The sequence below is a fragment of the Lutra lutra genome, chromosome 6 (genome assembly GCF_902655055.1).
Source record: "Lutra lutra chromosome 6, mLutLut1.2, whole genome shotgun sequence".
Taxonomy (NCBI): domain Eukaryota; kingdom Metazoa; phylum Chordata; class Mammalia; order Carnivora; family Mustelidae; genus Lutra; species Lutra lutra.
The window spans coordinates 97,053,036-97,073,297 of record NC_062283.1 but is presented as its reverse complement, the minus strand read 5'-3'; the positions used below and the strand labels follow the sequence as shown (position 1 = coordinate 97,073,297).

The window sequence follows — 20,262 nt, the reverse complement described above, 5'->3', positions numbered from 1 at the left end:
GTAGTATTTCCATACAATGGGATAATACTCTGCAATATAAAAGGAAATGCAGTAGCAACAATAGGAACGTATCTTAAAAACATTATCCTGAGCTTAAGATACCAGTGCCAAAAGAGTGTTTGTAAGGTTTCGTGGAGTTCTAGAACAGGTAAAATTAGTATACTGTGATGAAAATGTGAACAGTGGTTACATCTTTGGGGAGATGGAATTGCATAGAAATGGCCTTGAGAGATCTTATGGGTAAATAGAAATATCTATATCTTGTTAGAAGTATGGGTCACACTAGTGTATGCACTTACCAAATTCATCAAATTAGATTTGTGCCTTTTCCTCTATATAAATTATACTTTGATTAGCAGTGAAGAATGAATGACACAAAGTCTCTACCCTTGTGAAGTAATTCCTTCATTACTTCCTTCAGACATTATGTCATTCATTCAATCCATCTTTTAACCATATATAAAAAAGAAGAAAATTTTCCTTAATATATGAGAATCTACAAATCAATGAGAAAAAAAGTTAATTCTAACAGAAAAGCAAGCATAACACACAGAAAAATTTTGAAGAAGAAAATATAAAAGGAATATAAGTAAGATATATAAAATCATACATGCTTGAACATCACTAACTCTAAGAATAATATAAATTAATATTTTTAGCAGTCACATTGATAAAAGTCAAGAATATGATAACTTAGAATAAAGGATAAAATAAGATAAGTTTAGGCAAACTCCATGGAGGACAATTTGGCAATATATACCAAAATTAAACTGTACATACCCTTGACCCCAGAGTTCTACATCTAAGCATTTATCCAATATATATGCATATACAAGTTCAGACAAGAATATACATGCGTTTTTTTTTAAAAAAGCATTTTTATGTAAATATAAAATTAAAGTTATCACAAATCACTATCACTAGGTGACTGACTACATTAATTATAGTATATCATCAACAAAATTGAGTCTTATACAGCCATATGAAATAAAATATTTTACTATCCCTAATCCATAGTACTTTCTCAAAGACCCAATTTCTTAGATTGTAAAATCTGTGGAAAATTCCAAATTTAATATTAACTCTATAGCATGGGTACTGGTATAAGATTTTATTCTTAAAAACTATACGAAATAGAGGTGCCTGGGTAGCTCAGTCATTAAGCATCTGCCTTTGGCTCAGGTCATGATCCCAGGGTCCTGGGATTGAGCCCCACATCAGGCTCTCTGCTCAGTAGGTAGCCTACTTCTCCCTCTCCCACACCCCCCTATTTGTGCTCCCTCTCTCACTTTGTCTCTTTCTGTCAAAAAACAAATAAATGAAATCTTTTAAAAAATTATATGACATTCTTTCAAATTCTCATGAGATAAATCAAAACCTGAAGAGCCTATATTTAAGATTTTGTTACTGGGTCACTTCAGAGCCTTCTAAATCTTTGCAATGAAGTTTATTTCTTCTTTAGTACAATAGAATGTTTGCTTACATAATAAATATTATAGTCTGCCATATCCTATTCTCCTACAAATATTATGTGCACATACACACACATTTTTTTACATGTATATTGGGGGAGGTACTCCAGATATACAAGTCATAAAGAATTCATAAATGAATATATTTCTAAGAGAATCAGCTAAAAAATGTTTTTGTTTTGTTTTGTTTTTTTTTTATTTGACAGAGAGAAATCACAAATAAGCAGAGAGGCAGGCAGAGAGAGAGGAGGAAGCAGGCTCCCTGCTGAGCAGAAAGCCCGATGTGGGGCTCGAACCCAGGACCTGGGATCATGACCTGAGCTGAAGGCAGCGGCTTAACCCACTGAGCCACCCAGGCGCCCCAGCTAAAAAATGTTTTAAAGGAAAAAGGAATTTCAGTGTCTGCTTATGTGGTTCATAAATGCAAATTAATAGCATCCCTTTAAAAATGATAACCTGTTTGAAATCTAAATCAAGAAATAATCTAACTCACAGTAACAATTCTGTAAGTATCTATGGAGATATTTTAAAATCTAATCTGTGAAACATGAAGAGTCATGAGTGAATGGAAAGAAATAGTTTTTACTTGCATATGAATTCAGTACTATAAAGGTGTCCATTCTCAAATTAATTAATCTACATAGTCAAGGCAATCAGAAGGAAAATGATATATTTTTACATGTTTGAAGGGAATCCAAAAAAATTATACTGAAGATCACAAATGTGAAAATAGAAATATCTTATAAAAGAAGAACCATCTTGGATAATGACTAATTTTGGATTAACTTCTGAATTCTGTTCCAATCACCTTTCTACTCCATTTCTGTCCCTTTCTTTGCCATAAGTAAACTCATAAAATTATTTAAATGATTATGTGTAATTTTCTTGGAAATAGTAACCTATGAAGTGAAATAATGATGACCTATGTAGACAAACTATAAGCAGTGTTAGACTCTACTAATTTGAAGATTTTATTTATTTATTTGAGAGAGTGGGGAGAGAAAGAGAAAGAGCACACAAAAGTATGAGCAATGGGGAGTGTCAGAGGCAAAGGGAGAAGCAGGATCCCCACTGTGCAGGGAACCTGACACAGGACTTGACCAAGGCCCCTGGGATCATGAGTTGAGCCAAAGGCAGATGCTTAACTGACTGAGCCACTCAGGTGCCCCTGACTCTACTATTTGAAACAAAGGATTTGCTGTTAATGAGTTATATAAAGAAAAAAAAAAAAAAAACCATAAGACCACAAATACCATAGGAGTGTTGGTATGCTATGCCTGCTAAAGTTTTGGAATTAAGATATCCCTGCATGAAGCAAACTATGAAATCTGTGTAGAATAGATTAGAATGAAGAAAACAGAGCCAATTTAAAGAGTAAGAGCAGCATTCAGACTAGCAAAACTTAACAGTAGTTTGACAGTCTTAACATATCGAAGGAAAAGATATAAATAGAGTACAGGCAGATTTGAATGAAAACCACGTGTGGTAATGTGAATTGAGTACTGAAAACAACCCTGGGTATCTTCAGGGATGGAGGGCAAATGATGGGAGAAAAAGGAAACAGGATCAAAAGAATTGTTTAATTTGCAATTGTACTCAAGTTCAGTCTTACTAATCTAATATAGTGCATTTTCCACATCCCTGTGCCATTATAGTGTGAGGTCTTTAATTCTCTGGTCCTCCAAATTCTTACTCATATTAGAAGGGAATATTCCTGGGCTACAATGACAACTCACATATTGTTTCCGGGCTTAATAAGAAAAAATAAAGAGAGCCCTGCTTTAGGGGCATCTATTCTAAAAAAGACAGAAAAGAAGAAGAAAAAAAAAAGAAACATTCAAATATTATAAGATAGGTAGAAAGTCATTTTTAGTAATTTGCTTATACACTTAAGATAATCAACATAAGCACTGTTGGGAATGAGAGTTCAGGAAGGATGTGGCGACAAATTGTTATGCAAAAGTCAACTATAAGATGTAATCAATTATTTATGGATGCTGGGTTGGCTCAGTCAGGTAAATGTCTGACTCTTGATTTCAGCTCAGATCATGATCTCAGGGTTGTGAGATTGAGACCCATGTAGGGCTCTGCACCCAGCTGGGAGTATGCTTGAGATTCTCTTTCTCTCTTTCCCTCTACCTGCCCCCCATATATGCAGTCTCTCTCTCTCAAATAAATCGTTATTTTTTTAAAGATTTTATGTATTTATTTGAGAGAAAGAGAGAGCACGAACAGGGTGAGGGATAAAAGGAGCAGCAGACTCCCTGCTGAGCAGGGACCCTGACACAGGGCTCCATCCTGGGATCCGGGATCATGACCTGAGCCAGAAGAAGACATCCAACGGACTGAGCCACCCAGGTGCCCCAGATAAATAAATCCTTAAAAAAAAAAAAGATATAATCAATTATTTAAAAAAACATAATGGCAGAATTCAGGAAAAGCACAAAGGACTTACTGTTCTCTTATTTATAATTTTCTGTTTCAAAATTTTCTACATTGGGCAATGTATTTTTTTTATGGTCAGAATCATTACAAAAATAATTGAATATGTATCTCAGTATCTCTGTCTTCCATTATTTCAGAAACAATTTTATTTTATTAATTAATAGTTCTTATGACTTATATTAAAAGTAATGATTTTAAAGGTTCTATTAATTTTTATAGATAGAATATTTCTTAAAATAATGAATTAGGGATAAAAGAACAGTGAAAACTTCTCTCAAGGTAGTAAAAATGTTATTTCTTAATCAGAATTCTAAGAAGGTATATATAAGAAAGTCTTTAAAGTAGAATTATAACTATCTACTGACCTTCAGAGACTAATCTGACACACAAATGAAAGTTTTAAAAAATATTTTACTATTTAAAAAATAATAAGTTTTACAGATATATTTACAGATATAAATAATAGCTTCTTTCCTATTTTACCTTAAATAAAATAATTTAAAATCAGTTGCATACACAAAAATACTTATTTACAGATCTAAATAACACATTTAAAAAGGCAAGAGACACACTTACACTGAGAGCTCACAACTTTTTCACTCCCCAAGAAGTTGATTGCTGGGATTATAGCATGGCCTTTCCCAGTGGAGCTGACAATAATTTCCTCATTTTCTAAGATCTGTAGCTTGATGAATACATCTGGTTTAGACGTGCGTACCTGTATTGTAACAGGATGCGGTAAAGCGACTTTAATGGAATACCTATAAAGGAAAACATTTGACTTATAAGCAGTTTGTTGATCTTTCCCTCATGTCAGTAGAGGAAACTGTATAATTTGCTAATACGGTAATCTAAAATAAATCCCTTGTGTAAAATTGACCCAAATCCTGGAAACGTTATTGCTATTATAGACTGTAACAAAAGATCTCAATACGCTATAGTAAAATGAAATAGCATAGGACATTTATTATCATCAGATCCCAAGCAGGAAATATAACTTATTTTTAGATACGATAAACACTTATAAAACATGAAAGATCTGCGAACTACGGACACACCAAAACTTCCTGTTATACCTTCCTCTCCAGTTGGATAACTGACAGCATTCTTCAAAGCTCACTGTTTATCACGTTTTCTTTGATTCATAAAAATACAGAGAAGTCAAAATTAGTATCCACCACTTGTACTCTCAACCTTTACCATTACAAATTGGAAACCTTTTACAAAAAGACAAAATGTACAGTATAGCACCATCCCAACCCTTCTCTTGACACAACTGAAGACATTTTGTTCTGTTTCATTTTTATCTTGTTGGAGTTCTTTTTCCTAGTTTAGGTGAATCTTCACAAATGCTCAGGACCTTATAAACTCTCAACTGCTCTAGAAATTTGCTTTTCTGAATCTCGTCTTTCTCCTGTATCTTAAGTCTCCCCTTCTTTTCTTCTCCTTGCCATCAGTTTTTGTACATGTAGAGGTCTCACCCATCTTTCAACAAAAAAACAAAGCAAAACAAACCAAAAACACAAACAAACAAACCTTCAACACACCCTGAGGTACAGCCTCTGCTGATTTTTTTCACTCCTGCCCAGCTTGACATCAAAGGAGAGTTGTTGATTGTCACTGTCCACAACCCCATCTCTTCCTATTGGCTCACGATATTCTACTCAGTCCCCAATAGAAGTGCTAACCTTGCTCTTGCAAATTTCAGCAGCTTGTTGCCACCCTGTAGAAATTTCAATTCTCATCTTTCTGGACTTCTCAGGAAGTCAATTTGACAAGGTTGAGTCAACCCTCACTTACTCTTCTTCAAAAACTCTTCTCTTACAAGTGTAGCAACTTCTGTACCTCCTATTTTGGTGTTGCTGTTTTTTAGTCTTCTCCCCCATTGACATTCCTGTAAGTATCAGAGAATCTTAAATGTTCTGTCCAAGTCTGACTGTTATGGGGCAAACTTCCCTGGGCATTTCCATGGACAGAAACAGAATAATAGTTCTCAGATTTGTGCCTCCAGCCCCACTCCTTATGCAATATCACCTGGACATTTCACTGACCTACCCATAATTAACATCTAAAAATGAACTAATTATCTTCCTATTGCCCAACCTGCAAATGGGGTTTTCTCCTTATAACCACTAAGTAAAGGACACTTAGTGTCCCCTGATCCCAAGTCAGATCCCAGGAGTCCCAACCAATCAGGACTGTCAATTTGACTTCCTCATGTCTTAAAACCCTTTCTCTTCTCTCCAGATCCACTGTCACTGCCTAGTATGGTTTCATTTGTGCCCTGCCATAAATGCTATGTTGGAGTCCAGGACCTAGAGTATCTGCAGTACCACACAATGTCACCTTTTTTGGACATTTCTTTCTGAGGGAATCAAGTTCACATGAGGTCATTAGGGTGGACCTTAATCCAATATAACTGATGGATGTCCTTATGAGACAGGAAATTTGGAAACAGAGACACAGGGCGAATGCCAAGTAAAGATGAATACAAAGACCATGGTGATAAGTTTATGTCAAAGAACACCAAGGATTATCAGAAACCTCCAGAGGCTAGGAGAAAGCATGGAATAGCTTGTCCCTCACAGCACTCAGTAGGCACCATCCCTGCTGATACTTTGATTTCAGTCTTCTGGCATCCAAAACCGGGAGACTATGAGACAATTGATTTCAGTTATTGAAGCCACCTACTTTGCCACTTTATGGAATTTTGTTATGGTAGCACTAGCAAACGACTCCACTGACAGGCTCCAGGTTGTCATCAGAACACACCTGGTTTATTTCAAAACTTCTTCCTGTCTGGTTCCTCTGTCTCCAGTTACGCTGCCCTTTGTCCATTCAACACACTGCAGTCTTTTGAATTTTTCGTTCTTCCATATTCTGTACTTTTTATGATTATATATAATTTCACAATAATATGGTTCTAACAACATTTCTGCTCTTAGAAATTATATTTAAAATATGTATTTTTTCAATCCATGCTTTGCAGGCATAGTGTCTCAACACAAGTCTATTGTGGCCATTTCTCTTAAAACTCCTCAAAGCATGTTTTGCCTCTCAGATAAAGTCTTAATCTCTTGCTTTATGAGGCTCTTCAGGAAAGGGTTCTGCCTGCCTCTCTGCCCTTACCCTTGCCAGAGCCCCCTAGAGCCCCACTTTGCAAACAAACATCTTCAGTTCCCTGAGAAGGTCATACACTTCTTAATTTCTGAACTATCACATTTGCTCATGAAGCAGTTCCCTCCTCACCTTGCCCCCCACTAAGCTTCACAGCTTTAGGACCAGCTTCTAGGACTAATTTAGATATTGGGTTAAATATCACTCGTTAGCCTGTTAATGATACTGCAGTGTGATACAGTGGCCTCCTCCAGAGTAGTTAAACTATCTTATCACAGTTGTAATTTTTTATTGCTTGTATGTTTCCCTCCTACTTTTTTCCTTTTTTCCCTTGCTTTCTTTCTAATAGCCAATGTGCAGATACATGACAAGAGGCAGACAAATTAAAAAGAGAGAGGAGAAGTGACTTGGGGGAAATCGGAGGAGGAGACAAACCATGAGAGACTGTGGACTCTGAGAAACAAACTGAGGGTTTTTGAGAGGAGGAGAGTGGGGGTTGGGTGAGCGTGGTGGTGGAGATTATGGAGGGCACGTATTACATGGAGCACCTCGAGTGGTGCATAAACAATGAACCTTGGAACACTGAGAAATAAAATAAAATTTAAAAAAAGAGAATTTTCTGCCCCAGCTATTAGCCCCAGTTCATATATTTTCTTTCAGTATTTTCTCTAAACTTTTACCTACATATAAAATATATAGACAAATATAAAAACAAAAACAAATGCTGGGTATATACTGTATATATTGACAGAGAGAGACATAAAGAGAGAGGGAACACAAGTAGGAGGATTGGCAAAAAGAGAAGCAGGCTTCCTGCTGAGCAGGGAGCCTGATGTGGGCCTCGATCCCAGGACCTTGGGATCATGACCTGAGAGGAAGTCAGCCACTTAATGACTGAGCCACCCATGCGCCCACTACTGGTTATTTTATAGTACAAAAATGCATGTTAGTTCTTTAAAAGACAAAAAGTTTTAAAACACAAATAAATAAGAGTTAGAGGGGAAAACTAGCCAGAATGCAGAAAATTATATTTGTACATATATTGTCAAATAGACTTAGGTGTTTCTTTAGTAAACAAATTTACCAATATATATGGAATCTTTAAAACATATAATCTCTTTAAAATAATAAATCTTTAGACAATAATCAAGAATTTACTTTAATATTTACAATAAAGTATACCTATCAAATCTCTATTAATACTACAGTAAAAGTAGAAATGGGAAGTTTGTAACAAAAAATAATCAGTAAATTGTTGTATTTTCCTACAAATGATTACCATGTAATTATGAAAAAGAGTTCACAAAATGCCTTAACGACACTGGGAAATGTGCATACCATAATGTTAAGTAAAAAGGTCAGATTATAAAACTAATTATGTTATGATTTCAATAATGTTAATCTGTGACTAGGAAAAAACACCGTAAGAAAATATAACAAAATACTAACAGTGATTGTTTCTAGGTTGTTTGATTACAGGTGACCCTTACTTCCTCAATAATATAGTCATATATTAATAGTTAAGTGTGGTCAAGCCCTGAGCCCTGTGCGTTATCTAGAGTCCAACCTCTGTAGACACAGTTGGTGAAGGACAACGTATTAGCACCCAACTGGTGACAAAAAATGCCAATTTGGGGCATTTCCCTTCTGTCATATACTTATACCTGAATAAAATTTTCTTATCATTGGGTATGTAGTAATCTCTGATTTCCTTTATAGTAAAAGTGTTGCATGGAGACTCTCGAGATAGGCATGGGAGTGGATTACAGGACCCAATGATGCGCAGTTTCCACCGTGAGGATGGTACGTATGTGTCACCAGTAAATGCTTCGGCCACAAATGTGTAGCCTTTCTAGAGGAAAGAGAATTAGACAGAAGTAAGGCTTACTGCTACTGATCTCTCAAAGGTACAACACATGGCTTCACGGTAGTAAAATGCTTTATTATCTTGATATACATGAAAATCCCAAGATCTCTTGATAAAAGAAAATCATTAGCATTACATTTCAGAAATTCCTCATAGAGGATCTTACAGATTTTCATAGAAAATTAGTAACTCTAACACTTTTGTTTGTGTGGTTCTCAAGCTATAACACAAAGTGTGTAACTCTGACATATGATTGTTAAATTTTCTTCCAATTCTGCTAATGTTGGCTAAGGTAGATTTTTATCACTGCATCACCCTGCAGTAGCTCAATAACTTCCTAAGAAATGTCCCTGTTTTTTTAAATACAAGATGAGAAGAACAGAAGCATTTATGGAAATGTAATTCCCTCAGGATAACAACTGACAGATAAAGCTATCAAGTTAACAACAGATCTGGTTCCAGGGAACCCAGATAGGAGTATGGAGATGAGCTCTTTAGGTTGGGGAAAAGAAGCAGCTAAGTAACCTGGGATAATATCATAGTGGGTAATAACTTGGTTCTATATAATTGGATATCCATCTGGCAAAAATGTCAGTGAAGCAAGAGCATGATATCATAATGAGATACAAAAGTTCAAAGTAATTCTGAGTTTGTAATTCCAGACACTTCTAATAAGGAAGAAAAATACAGATTTGTATTCCAGTCAATTCTGATGCAAAGGAAACTCTCTGATGTGTTTAGATTTCCAGAAATAAAAAGTAAAAATATATAATACAGAATGAATTCAACACATTGCAATAAACATCTAGGAAAATTACCCAGAATTTCAATACCCATAATGAGATGAGAATTACAACACCAATAAAGACCTTTTAACATTATTTTTGGGGAAGGAAATAAAGGAAGATAAATTCATATATGCTAAAGTATTTTTACTTGCATAATGCACAGATTTATTGCAATTCTCATTATTTTTTGAGCTTGTGGTACTAATGCACTCAGAAGCAAAATAAAATGACATGACTCTGATTTTGTGTTTGTCTAGGCTCCGAGAAAAAGTTTGAGAGGGAAAAAAAGTGTTATAAAATGGTGGGATAGATATCGATAAGTGAAAGTCTAAAGCTAAACCAGGGATAGGGTTTTAAGATACAACCTGACTATTCTAAACAACTGCAAGGCTCCTGAGTAATTTATTCCTGAATACTTACATATTTGCAAAAGACATATAATAAAGGACTGTTACCCAAAATATGCAAAAACTCCTAAAACTCAACAATAAGAAAACAAAAAACCTAGTTAAAACTTTTAACAGACTTCTCACCAGAAAAGATATACAGACAGCAAATAGGCAGACAAAAAGATGTTTCATATTGTATATTATCAGAGAAACTCAAACCACCATGAGATACAACTACATTCCTATTAGAATAGCCCCAATCCGTAACACTGGAAATACCGAATGCCAATGAGGATACAGAGCATCAGGAACTCTCATTCACTGCTGGTTGGAATGAAAAATGGTACAGACACTTTGAAGGACAGCTTGGTGGTTTCTTACAAAACTACACATATTCTTATTATACAGTCCAGCAACAGTGCTCCTTGGTATTTATGTCAAAAATTTATGTCCGCACAAAAACTTGCACACAGACATTTGTAGGTGCTTTGTTCATAATTACCGTGACTTGGAAGCAACCAAGATATCCTTCGGTAGGTGAATAGGCAGATGAACTCTGATACAAGCAGCAGTGGAATATTATTATTAAAAAGAAATGAGCTATTAAGCCACAAATAGACATGGAAAAATCTTAAATGTATGTTTTTTAGTGAAAGAAACCAATCTGAAAAGATTACACACTATATGATTCCAACTTTACCACATTCTGGAAAAGACAAACTATGGAGACACACAAAAGGTCAGGGGGAGGGGGAGGAGGAATACATAGGTGGATCACAGAGGATTTTTTTTTTTTTACTTTTATAAGCACATTTCTTTTTTCTTTTTAATTTTTTTATTAACATATAATGTATGATTGGCCCCAGGGGTACAGGTCTGTGAATCACCAAGTTTACACACTTCACAGCACTCACCATAGCACATACCTTTCCCAATGTCCATAACCCCACCACCCTCTCCCTACCTCCCTCCCCCCGGCAACCCTCAGTTTGTTTTGTGAGATTAAGAGTCCACAGAGGATTTTTTAGGACTATAAAAACACTCTTTATGATACCATGATAACAGACACATGTCATTTCACATCCATCCAAACCCAGAGCATGTACACCACCAACAGTGAACCATAATATAAACTATGGACTTTGGGGGATTAAAATGTTTCAAGGTAGGATGATCAACGTAATAAGTGTGCCACTCTGGTGGGGCTTGTCAATAATGGGAGAGGCTGTGCACATGAGGGAGCAGGGTGTATATGGGAAATCTCTGTATTTTCCTCTCAGTTTTGCTGTGAAGCTAAAACTGCTCTCATTTATTGCTACTAAGAGTTGCAATGAAGTCTTAAAACTCTTCCAAGACTTTTTTTTTTTTAAAGAAGATTTTCTTTATTTTAGAGAGAGATAGAGAGCACAAACAGGGGGAGCAGCAGGCAGAGGGAGAGGGAGAAGCAGGCTCTCCACAGAGCAGGGAGCCCAACGTGGGGCTGGCTCCCATGACCCTAAGCCAAAAGCAGAGGCTTAACTGACTGAGCCATCCAGGTGTCCCAAAACCCTTCTAAGCCTTAAAAAAATTTTAAATTTCAATTTTAAAAAACCTCTTAAGCAACTCAAAAGAGCAATTGGGTTTTTTGTGGAGTTAATGTTTTTAAAAATTTATCATTCATTCCTATAAACCAGTATTTATTAGATAAGTATGTCTTAATGTGTGCAAAGTAATACACAGAATCATGGGCTGAAATGAACTTTGAAAATCAATTACAACCATAGCTCAAAGAGAAAAATGAAAAGATTCAAAGCCATATAGGTAAAGAATGAAAGAGTGAAATCAGAGCCAAAACAAATCTCCCAGTTTCCAGCGTGGGTGTATACGCCCTTTTGTTATGCTTCCCCTCTTAGAGGAAATAATCAAAAACACAAATTTGAGATACAAATAGAAAGGCAACATGATTTGAGAGGGATCATCAGAAATCAAGGTCTATCATGCTTCAGGAATAATGCGCCAAGTGTTTTTTAAGGAATCTGTGTAGCCCTAGAAAAGACTGGGGGTAGTGGGTGACCAGTGCCCATGTAAGCACAATCTTCTGAAATATTTAGGGATGGAATAAAAACACAGTGGGAAACTGAGACAACCAGCTAATTTGATTGAAGAATTGGACTAAATCAGTACTCCTTCACCTCCATTTCCATTTTAAGGATTTGTATGATTTTATGATTTTAATAGGAATTTCCAATGCTTTCCTTTTGTCATATTTTCTTCACAGAGAAAGAAAAAGAAGAGCTGAGAGATGAATGTTCTAGCACTCAAATTAAGTACCTTGGGTTGTCAGATAAATGGGACTTCTACAGAAGAAGACCAGGACCCTATTCCTCTGTTAAGTAGGTTGAAAAGCACATCTGCTCTACCTGCTCCTGGACTCTTACGAAGGTGCTGGCTTCTCACTGCCAATCTAACATATGGGGAGAATAAATTTTACACATACCTTATTCTTGGTATAATGATAAGGCACCACTCTTTGGAATACCTTTGGCACTTGTTCCATTGTGTCATTATTAACAATGTGGAGCATGCAGACTGGAAGTGTAGTATATACTTTGGGAACCAAAATCATATCTTGAGGAACCAAAAATGTTTCTCTGTAATTAAAAAGAATGAACTTCATCTTGAGGTGAATCATAAAGAAAGTTTGAAATTTGGTTTTGGCAAGAAAGAGAAAAGTCTAAAATTTCAAATAACTACACGGTATACACACTGTTTTTTTAATTATTAATATACTATTTTGTAATGTAAATGCAAGCCTTTTAAGAAATCCCATTTTATAAGTAATTCATGACTTTTACCTAATATGATATTGCTCGAAAATTAAATAATTTCTTTCTATACTGGTAACACATCAATTTATTTTGTTTATCATACTCGTAAAAATACTAAGTTTCACATTCTTCATATTTTATTTAAAGAAATATGGATAAAATTCCTATAATATCTCACTTATGCATAACAGATGGGGAAGAAGTGTTAAGTTGTGAAAATCTGTAAATTCGTATTTTCACTACTACCATAAATAAAACTCTACACATATGACTATTGCATGCTATTTAAAGATGACATCATATACGGATTTATGATAGCCTCACCTGAATACTATAAACCAACTATTTGGTAGCTGGTCTGCATAAGTCACAGTATAGTCAGCAAAAACAATCTTAGTTTCCTCATCTTGATAGCATGGATAAGATTCAATAGACTTGCACTTGCTTTTAAACATTAGTCTAGAAATGTAAAAATAAATGAAGTTCCAATGACAAAGGCAACTTTTAAAATAAATTTTTATTTACAAAAAAAGAAGTAGGCAAAAATAACACAAGTATCACAGTCTGTTGTTGGCTGGATTGAGTCCTTGATCAAAGGCTATGGAGTTCATAGTGCATGGCACTCAGTTCAGGGAGCCCATTCCAGGTCAACCATGAAAGATATCTCTCAAAGGTCTTTAAAGTTATCTGAAGTTCTTAATCAAAGGGGAACTTAATTCATGATCAAGAAAGTAATTACAGTTTAGAGGTGGGAAATCAGCACCAAAGCTCAAACTACAAGGGTAGGAAAACAGGAAGAGGCAAAGTAGCAATGAATCTGGGTGAGGTCCACTCAAGGTCTGGAATTGTCGTGGGAATTGATAGTAGAATAGAGTTTAAAGTAAGGAATGGATTTGTAAAAAAGGATTAAAACAGAAAACTAAGGCCATGATCAAGGGGAGAATGTCAGTTTTCCTTCTGCATGATTTCTGGCCCATAAGAGAGTGTTATGTGCAACTGGTTAAAAGAATTATGGAGTGAGATTTCTCCGTGTTTGCCCCTGGAAGGCTGTGGCATATTTCAGAGCATGATGGAAGTCATGTGAGAGAGACTCTAGGTTCTTTTCCTTCCATGGCCAGGAACTGGATCTAGCTTCAGTAGCACCAGCAATCTAGGGTCTTTTGTATAATGTCCATGGGAATTAACTGGGATGGAAGCCATAATGGCCATAGAAAATTGTTCTGTATTAGAGGTCTGTATAGATTTCGATTTCCCCCACGTTTAAAATTTTGATATTTGGTTCATCATGATTTTTTTCATTATTTTTAAGGTTATTTTACATTTTGATATATTTTCATATATAATTTTTTATTTGTCTTTGCTTATAAGTAGAAATCCACTTGTTATTTTATATTGACCTTGTCTCCAGCAACTTTTCTTAATTCTCTTATTAACTCTAATAATTTTTCTGCAGATTTAAAATATTTTCTACTTATACACTCATATTGTCTGTAAACAGTGGTGGTTTTATTTTTCCCTTCAAATCCTAATGACTTTTATTTTGTTTTATTGACACTTTGTCCTCAAAATTATTCCAGGGTTATTGTGAATGGAACTTATCAGGCAGACATTTTTGTCTCATTTCTAAACCCAAGAAAATGCTTTCAAAATTTCACCACTAATCATGTTTGTAGTTAAGTCTTGAAAATACCAGATACCAATAACGTATTAATAAAAGACTTCTCTAAATTTTTCTTCTCTAAAACTCCAAGTTTTCTAAAAACAAAAAAAAATAAATAATTTTGAATTAATGTTAAATCCTATCAAATGTTTTTACTGAATCTATCTGGACGATCAAATCATTTGTTGCTTTTCTGTTATTATACTGACTTAAAATGATAAATTTTCTAACCTTAAACCAACATTATATCTCTGGGAATGAGAGGCCCATTGAATTATAAGGCATTTTCCTTTTTATTTAATTCTAATGTTAATTTTTGAATGTTTTATTACATATTTTTTTACATCTATTCAAAGGGTGATTGGTTTGCAATTTGAAGAAGGTGATTGGTTTGCAATTTCATTTTTTTACTGACCTTGTTGAATTTTTTAAATCAAGATTATGAATTGGTTAGTGTTTCTTCTTTTTCTGTTCTCTAGAAGATTTGTGAGATTAATCTTACTTCTTCCTAAATTCATTAGTATATTGCTAGAAAGGGTATCATGCATTCCTCCTCTGTTAGCATTTCATCTAAATTATTACTTTTACCATTTCTGCATAATGCTATACCCTTAGAACTCTTTAAAAACTTATACCTAACATCTACTTTTTTCATTGCTTTAGGTCATGAATTTACTTTTGTATATAGCTATTTGTTGATTCCCCTTTGGAGATAATATGCATTATTTTTCTGGCTGATTTGAAGGTTTTTCTTTTGGTCTTTTTTTTTTTTTTTTTTTCAGTAGTTTGACTGCAGTGAGTCGAGGAATACTTTTCTTTGTAACCTTTCTGCATGGAGTCGGCCTGCAGTCTCCTGAGAACATGAGTTGATACATTTTACCAGTTTTGGAAAGTTCTCAGTTATTATCTTTTTACAGTCCAGGGATATAGTGATGATATTTGGACTTTTTGAGCATATTCCATATGTCCCTTATGCTCCTTTCTTACTTCCCATTCATTTTCTCCTAGGCTTCAGTTTGGATACTTTTCTATTGACCTATCTCCAAGTTCACCAATCTCTTCTTCTGTTCTGACTAATCTGCTGTTAAATCTACAAGTAAATCTTTAATATAGTTGTTAAAATCATCATTTATGTAATTTTCATTTGACTCTGCTTTATTCATCTAAAATTTTGATCCAATTTTTCTTACTCTTTATTTTCTTTGGCATTACCAATACAATCAGGTTTTGAGATTTTGCTTGCTAACTCCAACATCACCAGAGGCTTTGCTTCTTTTATATATGTCTGTATGTGCAGATAGATAGATAGATAGATAGATAGATAGATAGATAGATATACACACATATATATAAGTAATTTATAATTTATAATTTCTTAGTTTTGTTCAAGTTATCCTGTTGCTCAGATATGGTTTGTGGCTACAGTACAGTTTTGCTGAGGCTCAGTCTACTTCCAGTTTACCCCTGTTTCTAGATTGTTACTGTTCAGAGATTTCAACTGACAATTTTTTATTTATTTATTTGACAGACAGAGATCATAGGTAGACAGAGAGGCAGGCAGAGAGAGAGAGTGGAGGAAGCAGGCTCCCTGCTGAGCAGAGAGCCGGATGCAAGGCTGGATCCCAGGACCCTGGGATCATGACCTGAGCCGAAGGCAGAGGCTTTAACCCACTGAACCACCCAGGCGCCCCTCAACTGACAATTTTAATTATTTGCTGGAGTCCCCTCCCCTAGTAGGGCCTCAACTCTGACTGTGGTCACATCAGCACCATAAGACTTCAGGAAACTTTGCTCTGCTTCTCAGAGTTTTTCTGTTTAGAATCTTAGTTAAGTATAATTACAATAAATCAAAAGCAACAAGTACCATAGGAATGCTTCAGATAAAATATTGTGGAAGTTCGGAAGAAGTGGTTTCTCACTGTGGTGATTAGGAACACTCAATGAACATGTTAGCACTTGAACAGGAACTTGAAGGATACCAAGATACTATAATAAGAAACTTCATTATACTGCTTTACCTTAAGAGAGAAACTGCATACTGTTCTATATTCGGTTCCAATATACTCCAAACTTTTTGAAGAGTATCTGCAACACTGGCATTTTCTATTGTATCTAAAAATAGTAATTAAAAATAGCAACATAAAAACTGCAAGATGCCCGAAAGATCATCTTGTTCAAAGCTCTCCTTTTACAGATAAAGAAGCTGAAATTTACAAGGTGGTATCCAAAGCCACAGGCTTTATTAGCAGCAAAATTTTGCTAAAATATAAAGTTATAAACTTCCAGTCAACAGCTCTGCTCATCAATTGGTGCTGTTTCCCTTCATCTTCAGTTTAAAAATCACAAAGTGTTCCTTGATCTAATTGAAGAGTCTCATCAAAGAGTTTACGTGAGGAGATCTTTTGTCACCAAAAGTTCCTTATGAAAGTTTTTAACGACAGAAAAAAAAATTCATCCAATTTTTCTAAAAAACAATGGCTAATGGGATCCCACCTAAAGCTCAATCCCATAATCCGCATTTGTTCCAGAGTAAATGAAAATGGTAAGAAAAATGCAAATACATACTACCTGGCTCAAATTTAACATGTCAGAAACTGACTTTTCCCCAAATTATCCTATTGTAATTTCTTCATAACACTTACTAGCATCTGAAATTGATATCTTAATATATTTACTTGTCTATTGTATGTCTATTACCACCAGAACACAAGATTCATCAAAGCAGAAACTGTCAGTTTACCTGACTTCAACAGAGTCAGAATTTAGAACAGTGCTGTGCACACAATACATAAGCCTTAAGTGAAAGAAATGCATATATTATTAATTATTAAAACATTATTAAGTTGTTCAAGTTTTTATGTCTCGAAAGAGAAAGAAAGTCATTGTTTAAATATAATTTTTACAGCATATATGGACAAAAATATATTTTACTATATATTTAATATGATAAATCTATCTTTACTTTTTCTAATAGAATAATAGCAAAATCAAGCAACAGTAATATTTTTCTCACACACAATTATACAATATAGTTAATTAACTTTACATTTGTGTATCTGTAGTTTTCCCTGCTGAGATGGACATTTTGATTATTCCCATTAAATACTTCAAATAGAGACACTTTACAACAAAATGTTTCAGTACATTCAAAGAATTCTACTGGATGGTGCATCTGGGTGTCTCAGTCAGTTAAATGTCTACCTTCAGCTCAGGTCATGATCTCAGAGTCCCCAGATGGAGCCCAGAGTTAGGCTCCCTGCTCAGAGGATTGTCTGCTCCTCCCTCTCCCTTTCCCCTGACTTGTGCATTTGCAAGCTCTCTCTCTCTCTCTCTCTCTCCTCTCAAGTAAATAAAACCCTCAAAAAGAATTCTATTGGAGGTAAGACTTTTCTTATGAAACAAAAACTGCAGAATGAAAATGATTAAATATAATTTTGCCTCTGCAGTGTTTTATTTTAAGCTGATAAAAAGCTAAAATAAAATAACCTTTTTCACAAAAAGTTCATTATACATACCTAAATAATTTAATAGAATACACTGATAATTTGATTTAACAGCTAGAATACACTGCAAACACATTCTGTGTACTCTAAACATATACCACGTGGACATATGAAAGCTTCCTTCAGCTCATTCATTCATTTACCCATTCATTCATTTATTTCTTTGAGAAATGGTCTAGAAATATAAAAATATCCATGACCTAGCTGAAGCTAACTGCTGTAGCATTCTGCTAGGCATTGGAGATACATGGAGGAAAAGACGGGCTGTCTGTGTTTTAAGACTCACAACAGACTGGGAAGACACAGCTGATCTTTCACTGATTCCTTCATTCTTTCTTCCAGCACATATTTGCTTTGTGCTTTCTCTGTGCCAGGTACTGTGGTCAATTCTGGGAGCTAGAGAGTAAGGGTGCTGACATGCATTCTGACCTCAAGGAATTTCAATTTTTTTTAAGATTTTATTTATTTATTTGACAGACAGAGATCACAAGTAGGCAGAGAAGCAGGCAGAGAGAGAGGCGGAAGCAGGCTACCCGCCAAGCAGAGAACCCGATGCAGGGCTCCATCCCAGAACCCTGGGATCATGACCTGAGCCAGAGGCAGAGGCTTTAACTCACTGAGCCACCCAGGTGCCCTGGAATTTCAATATTTATAGAGTTACAAAGAATTAGCCCAATAGTAAAGTAAGACAACTCCAAAATGTTTTTCCTTAGCACACAAATATTCCTTCTTACATACACAAGTTTATTTTATAAATGACTGGAACATGATACCTGGTGTTCTAGCTCTCATAAGCAATCTGACATAAGTCCCTCTCCACATGGCTTGAATTTTAATCGCTGCTGCTACTTCCTCGGGAGAATATTCTTTATCACTCACTGGTAGAGAGTATTTAACATGGACCCATTCCACTGGAAAGAGAAAAAAAAAATTTGGACTGAAGGTTAAGTTAAAGTATTTAATCCTTTCCCCAGTTTTCAATGCCTTTAACTGCTAAAGTCCCCTGACATATAAAGTGCCACAATGATAGATTTCTCTTTATAATTAATAAAAGATAGATTTATCTTTATAATTAATATTGTGCTCTGCGAGTGGCCCTTTTTTAGAATGTAAACACTCTGGAAAAGGGAAACACTACATATTGACCCATGAGTGAGCTACTATTAATTCTTCTGTGAAAATAGTGAGGGTTTTCTCTCAAAATTGAAAGAAAATGTTAAAATTGCATGACTATAGCATAGGGAGAGCAGGAAAGGAGAGTTACTTGGATCTGAAGATCTCCCCAGAATTCCTCAAATCATACCATAAATGTTAGCGACATTCATAGTCTTTCAGGGCAGAAACAAATAGAACAGGGAAATTCTGGACTTCCCTGGAAATATGGAAGTTGGGGACACATGACAGATCCTTGGAGACTCTAAGCTTCCCAGAGCACAGCTTGAATTCTCCACGTCTCTAGTCTACCTACTCCACAAAAACTTTGTGCTTTTTACAAATTATTTCTCTTCTATAAGCCTAGAAAGCCCTTTGTCAAACAAGTATCTAAACTATTCAGTACCTAAAGAAACCTCTTCTAAGGAGAAATCGAGTAACTCCAAATCCAAAACCATAGCACGAAATGCAAATTTAAAGTTGGGAGGAGGTTTTGTTAGCTGAGTTTTTTTCATTAAGCGCCATAAAGAAATATGAAAAACCTGAAAAAGAGAAAATGTTAGTACATTTTTTTAAACCAAGAAAATAGCATTACCTGGCCAGAGAGGCTCTAAAGAACTTTAAATACTCTAAAAATAAAAATACGTATTTCTCAGATGCACAATAACAGAAGATTTTGAAGTCTCACTCACCCAGGAAGAGAGCAAAATTACTTACCACCTTACCATTTCTAGTTTAATAAAATTTAATCACTATGACGTTTATAATGTACCCTCAATCAGAATGTAACTGTTTAAAGAGATATAGTGTAAGATGAAAAATATGGCCCGTGTCCTTAATTAAGCAAATTGAATATATTTCATTTGTTCTAAAATGTCATCCACTGTAAGACACACTATTGTTTCATGTGCTACCAAAATAGAAAATATGCTGTTTGGATTTTTTTATTTCTTTCTTATTTTCATCTATGAATACTTGCTTCCTACTGAAAAAGCTCTTTTAGATTTGTTTAGACAGAGATTTTCCATCATTCATCACACCGAAACACACATGAAAAAATAA

At 35.0% G+C, this 20,262-nt stretch overlaps 1 protein-coding gene across 1 annotated transcript in view; it reads right to left on the bottom strand.

Annotated features, from left to right (window-relative positions):
• ADGB (androglobin) overlaps positions 1 to 20,262 on the bottom strand; it is a 169,507-nt gene that overhangs the window by 47,482 nt on the left and 101,763 nt on the right. Inside the window, exons 22-28 of the mRNA XM_047735160.1 lie at positions 19,607 to 19,742; positions 18,822 to 18,959; positions 16,564 to 16,657; positions 13,210 to 13,344; positions 12,555 to 12,708; positions 8,699 to 8,886; positions 4,494 to 4,678 (exon numbers count right to left, since the gene is read on the bottom strand). Of these exons, the coding sequence (XP_047591116.1) occupies positions 4,494 to 4,678; positions 8,699 to 8,886; positions 12,555 to 12,708; positions 13,210 to 13,344; positions 16,564 to 16,657; positions 18,822 to 18,959; positions 19,607 to 19,742 (1,030 nt within the window). The remainder of the gene's footprint in view (positions 1 to 4,493; positions 4,679 to 8,698; positions 8,887 to 12,554; positions 12,709 to 13,209; positions 13,345 to 16,563; positions 16,658 to 18,821; positions 18,960 to 19,606; positions 19,743 to 20,262) is intronic.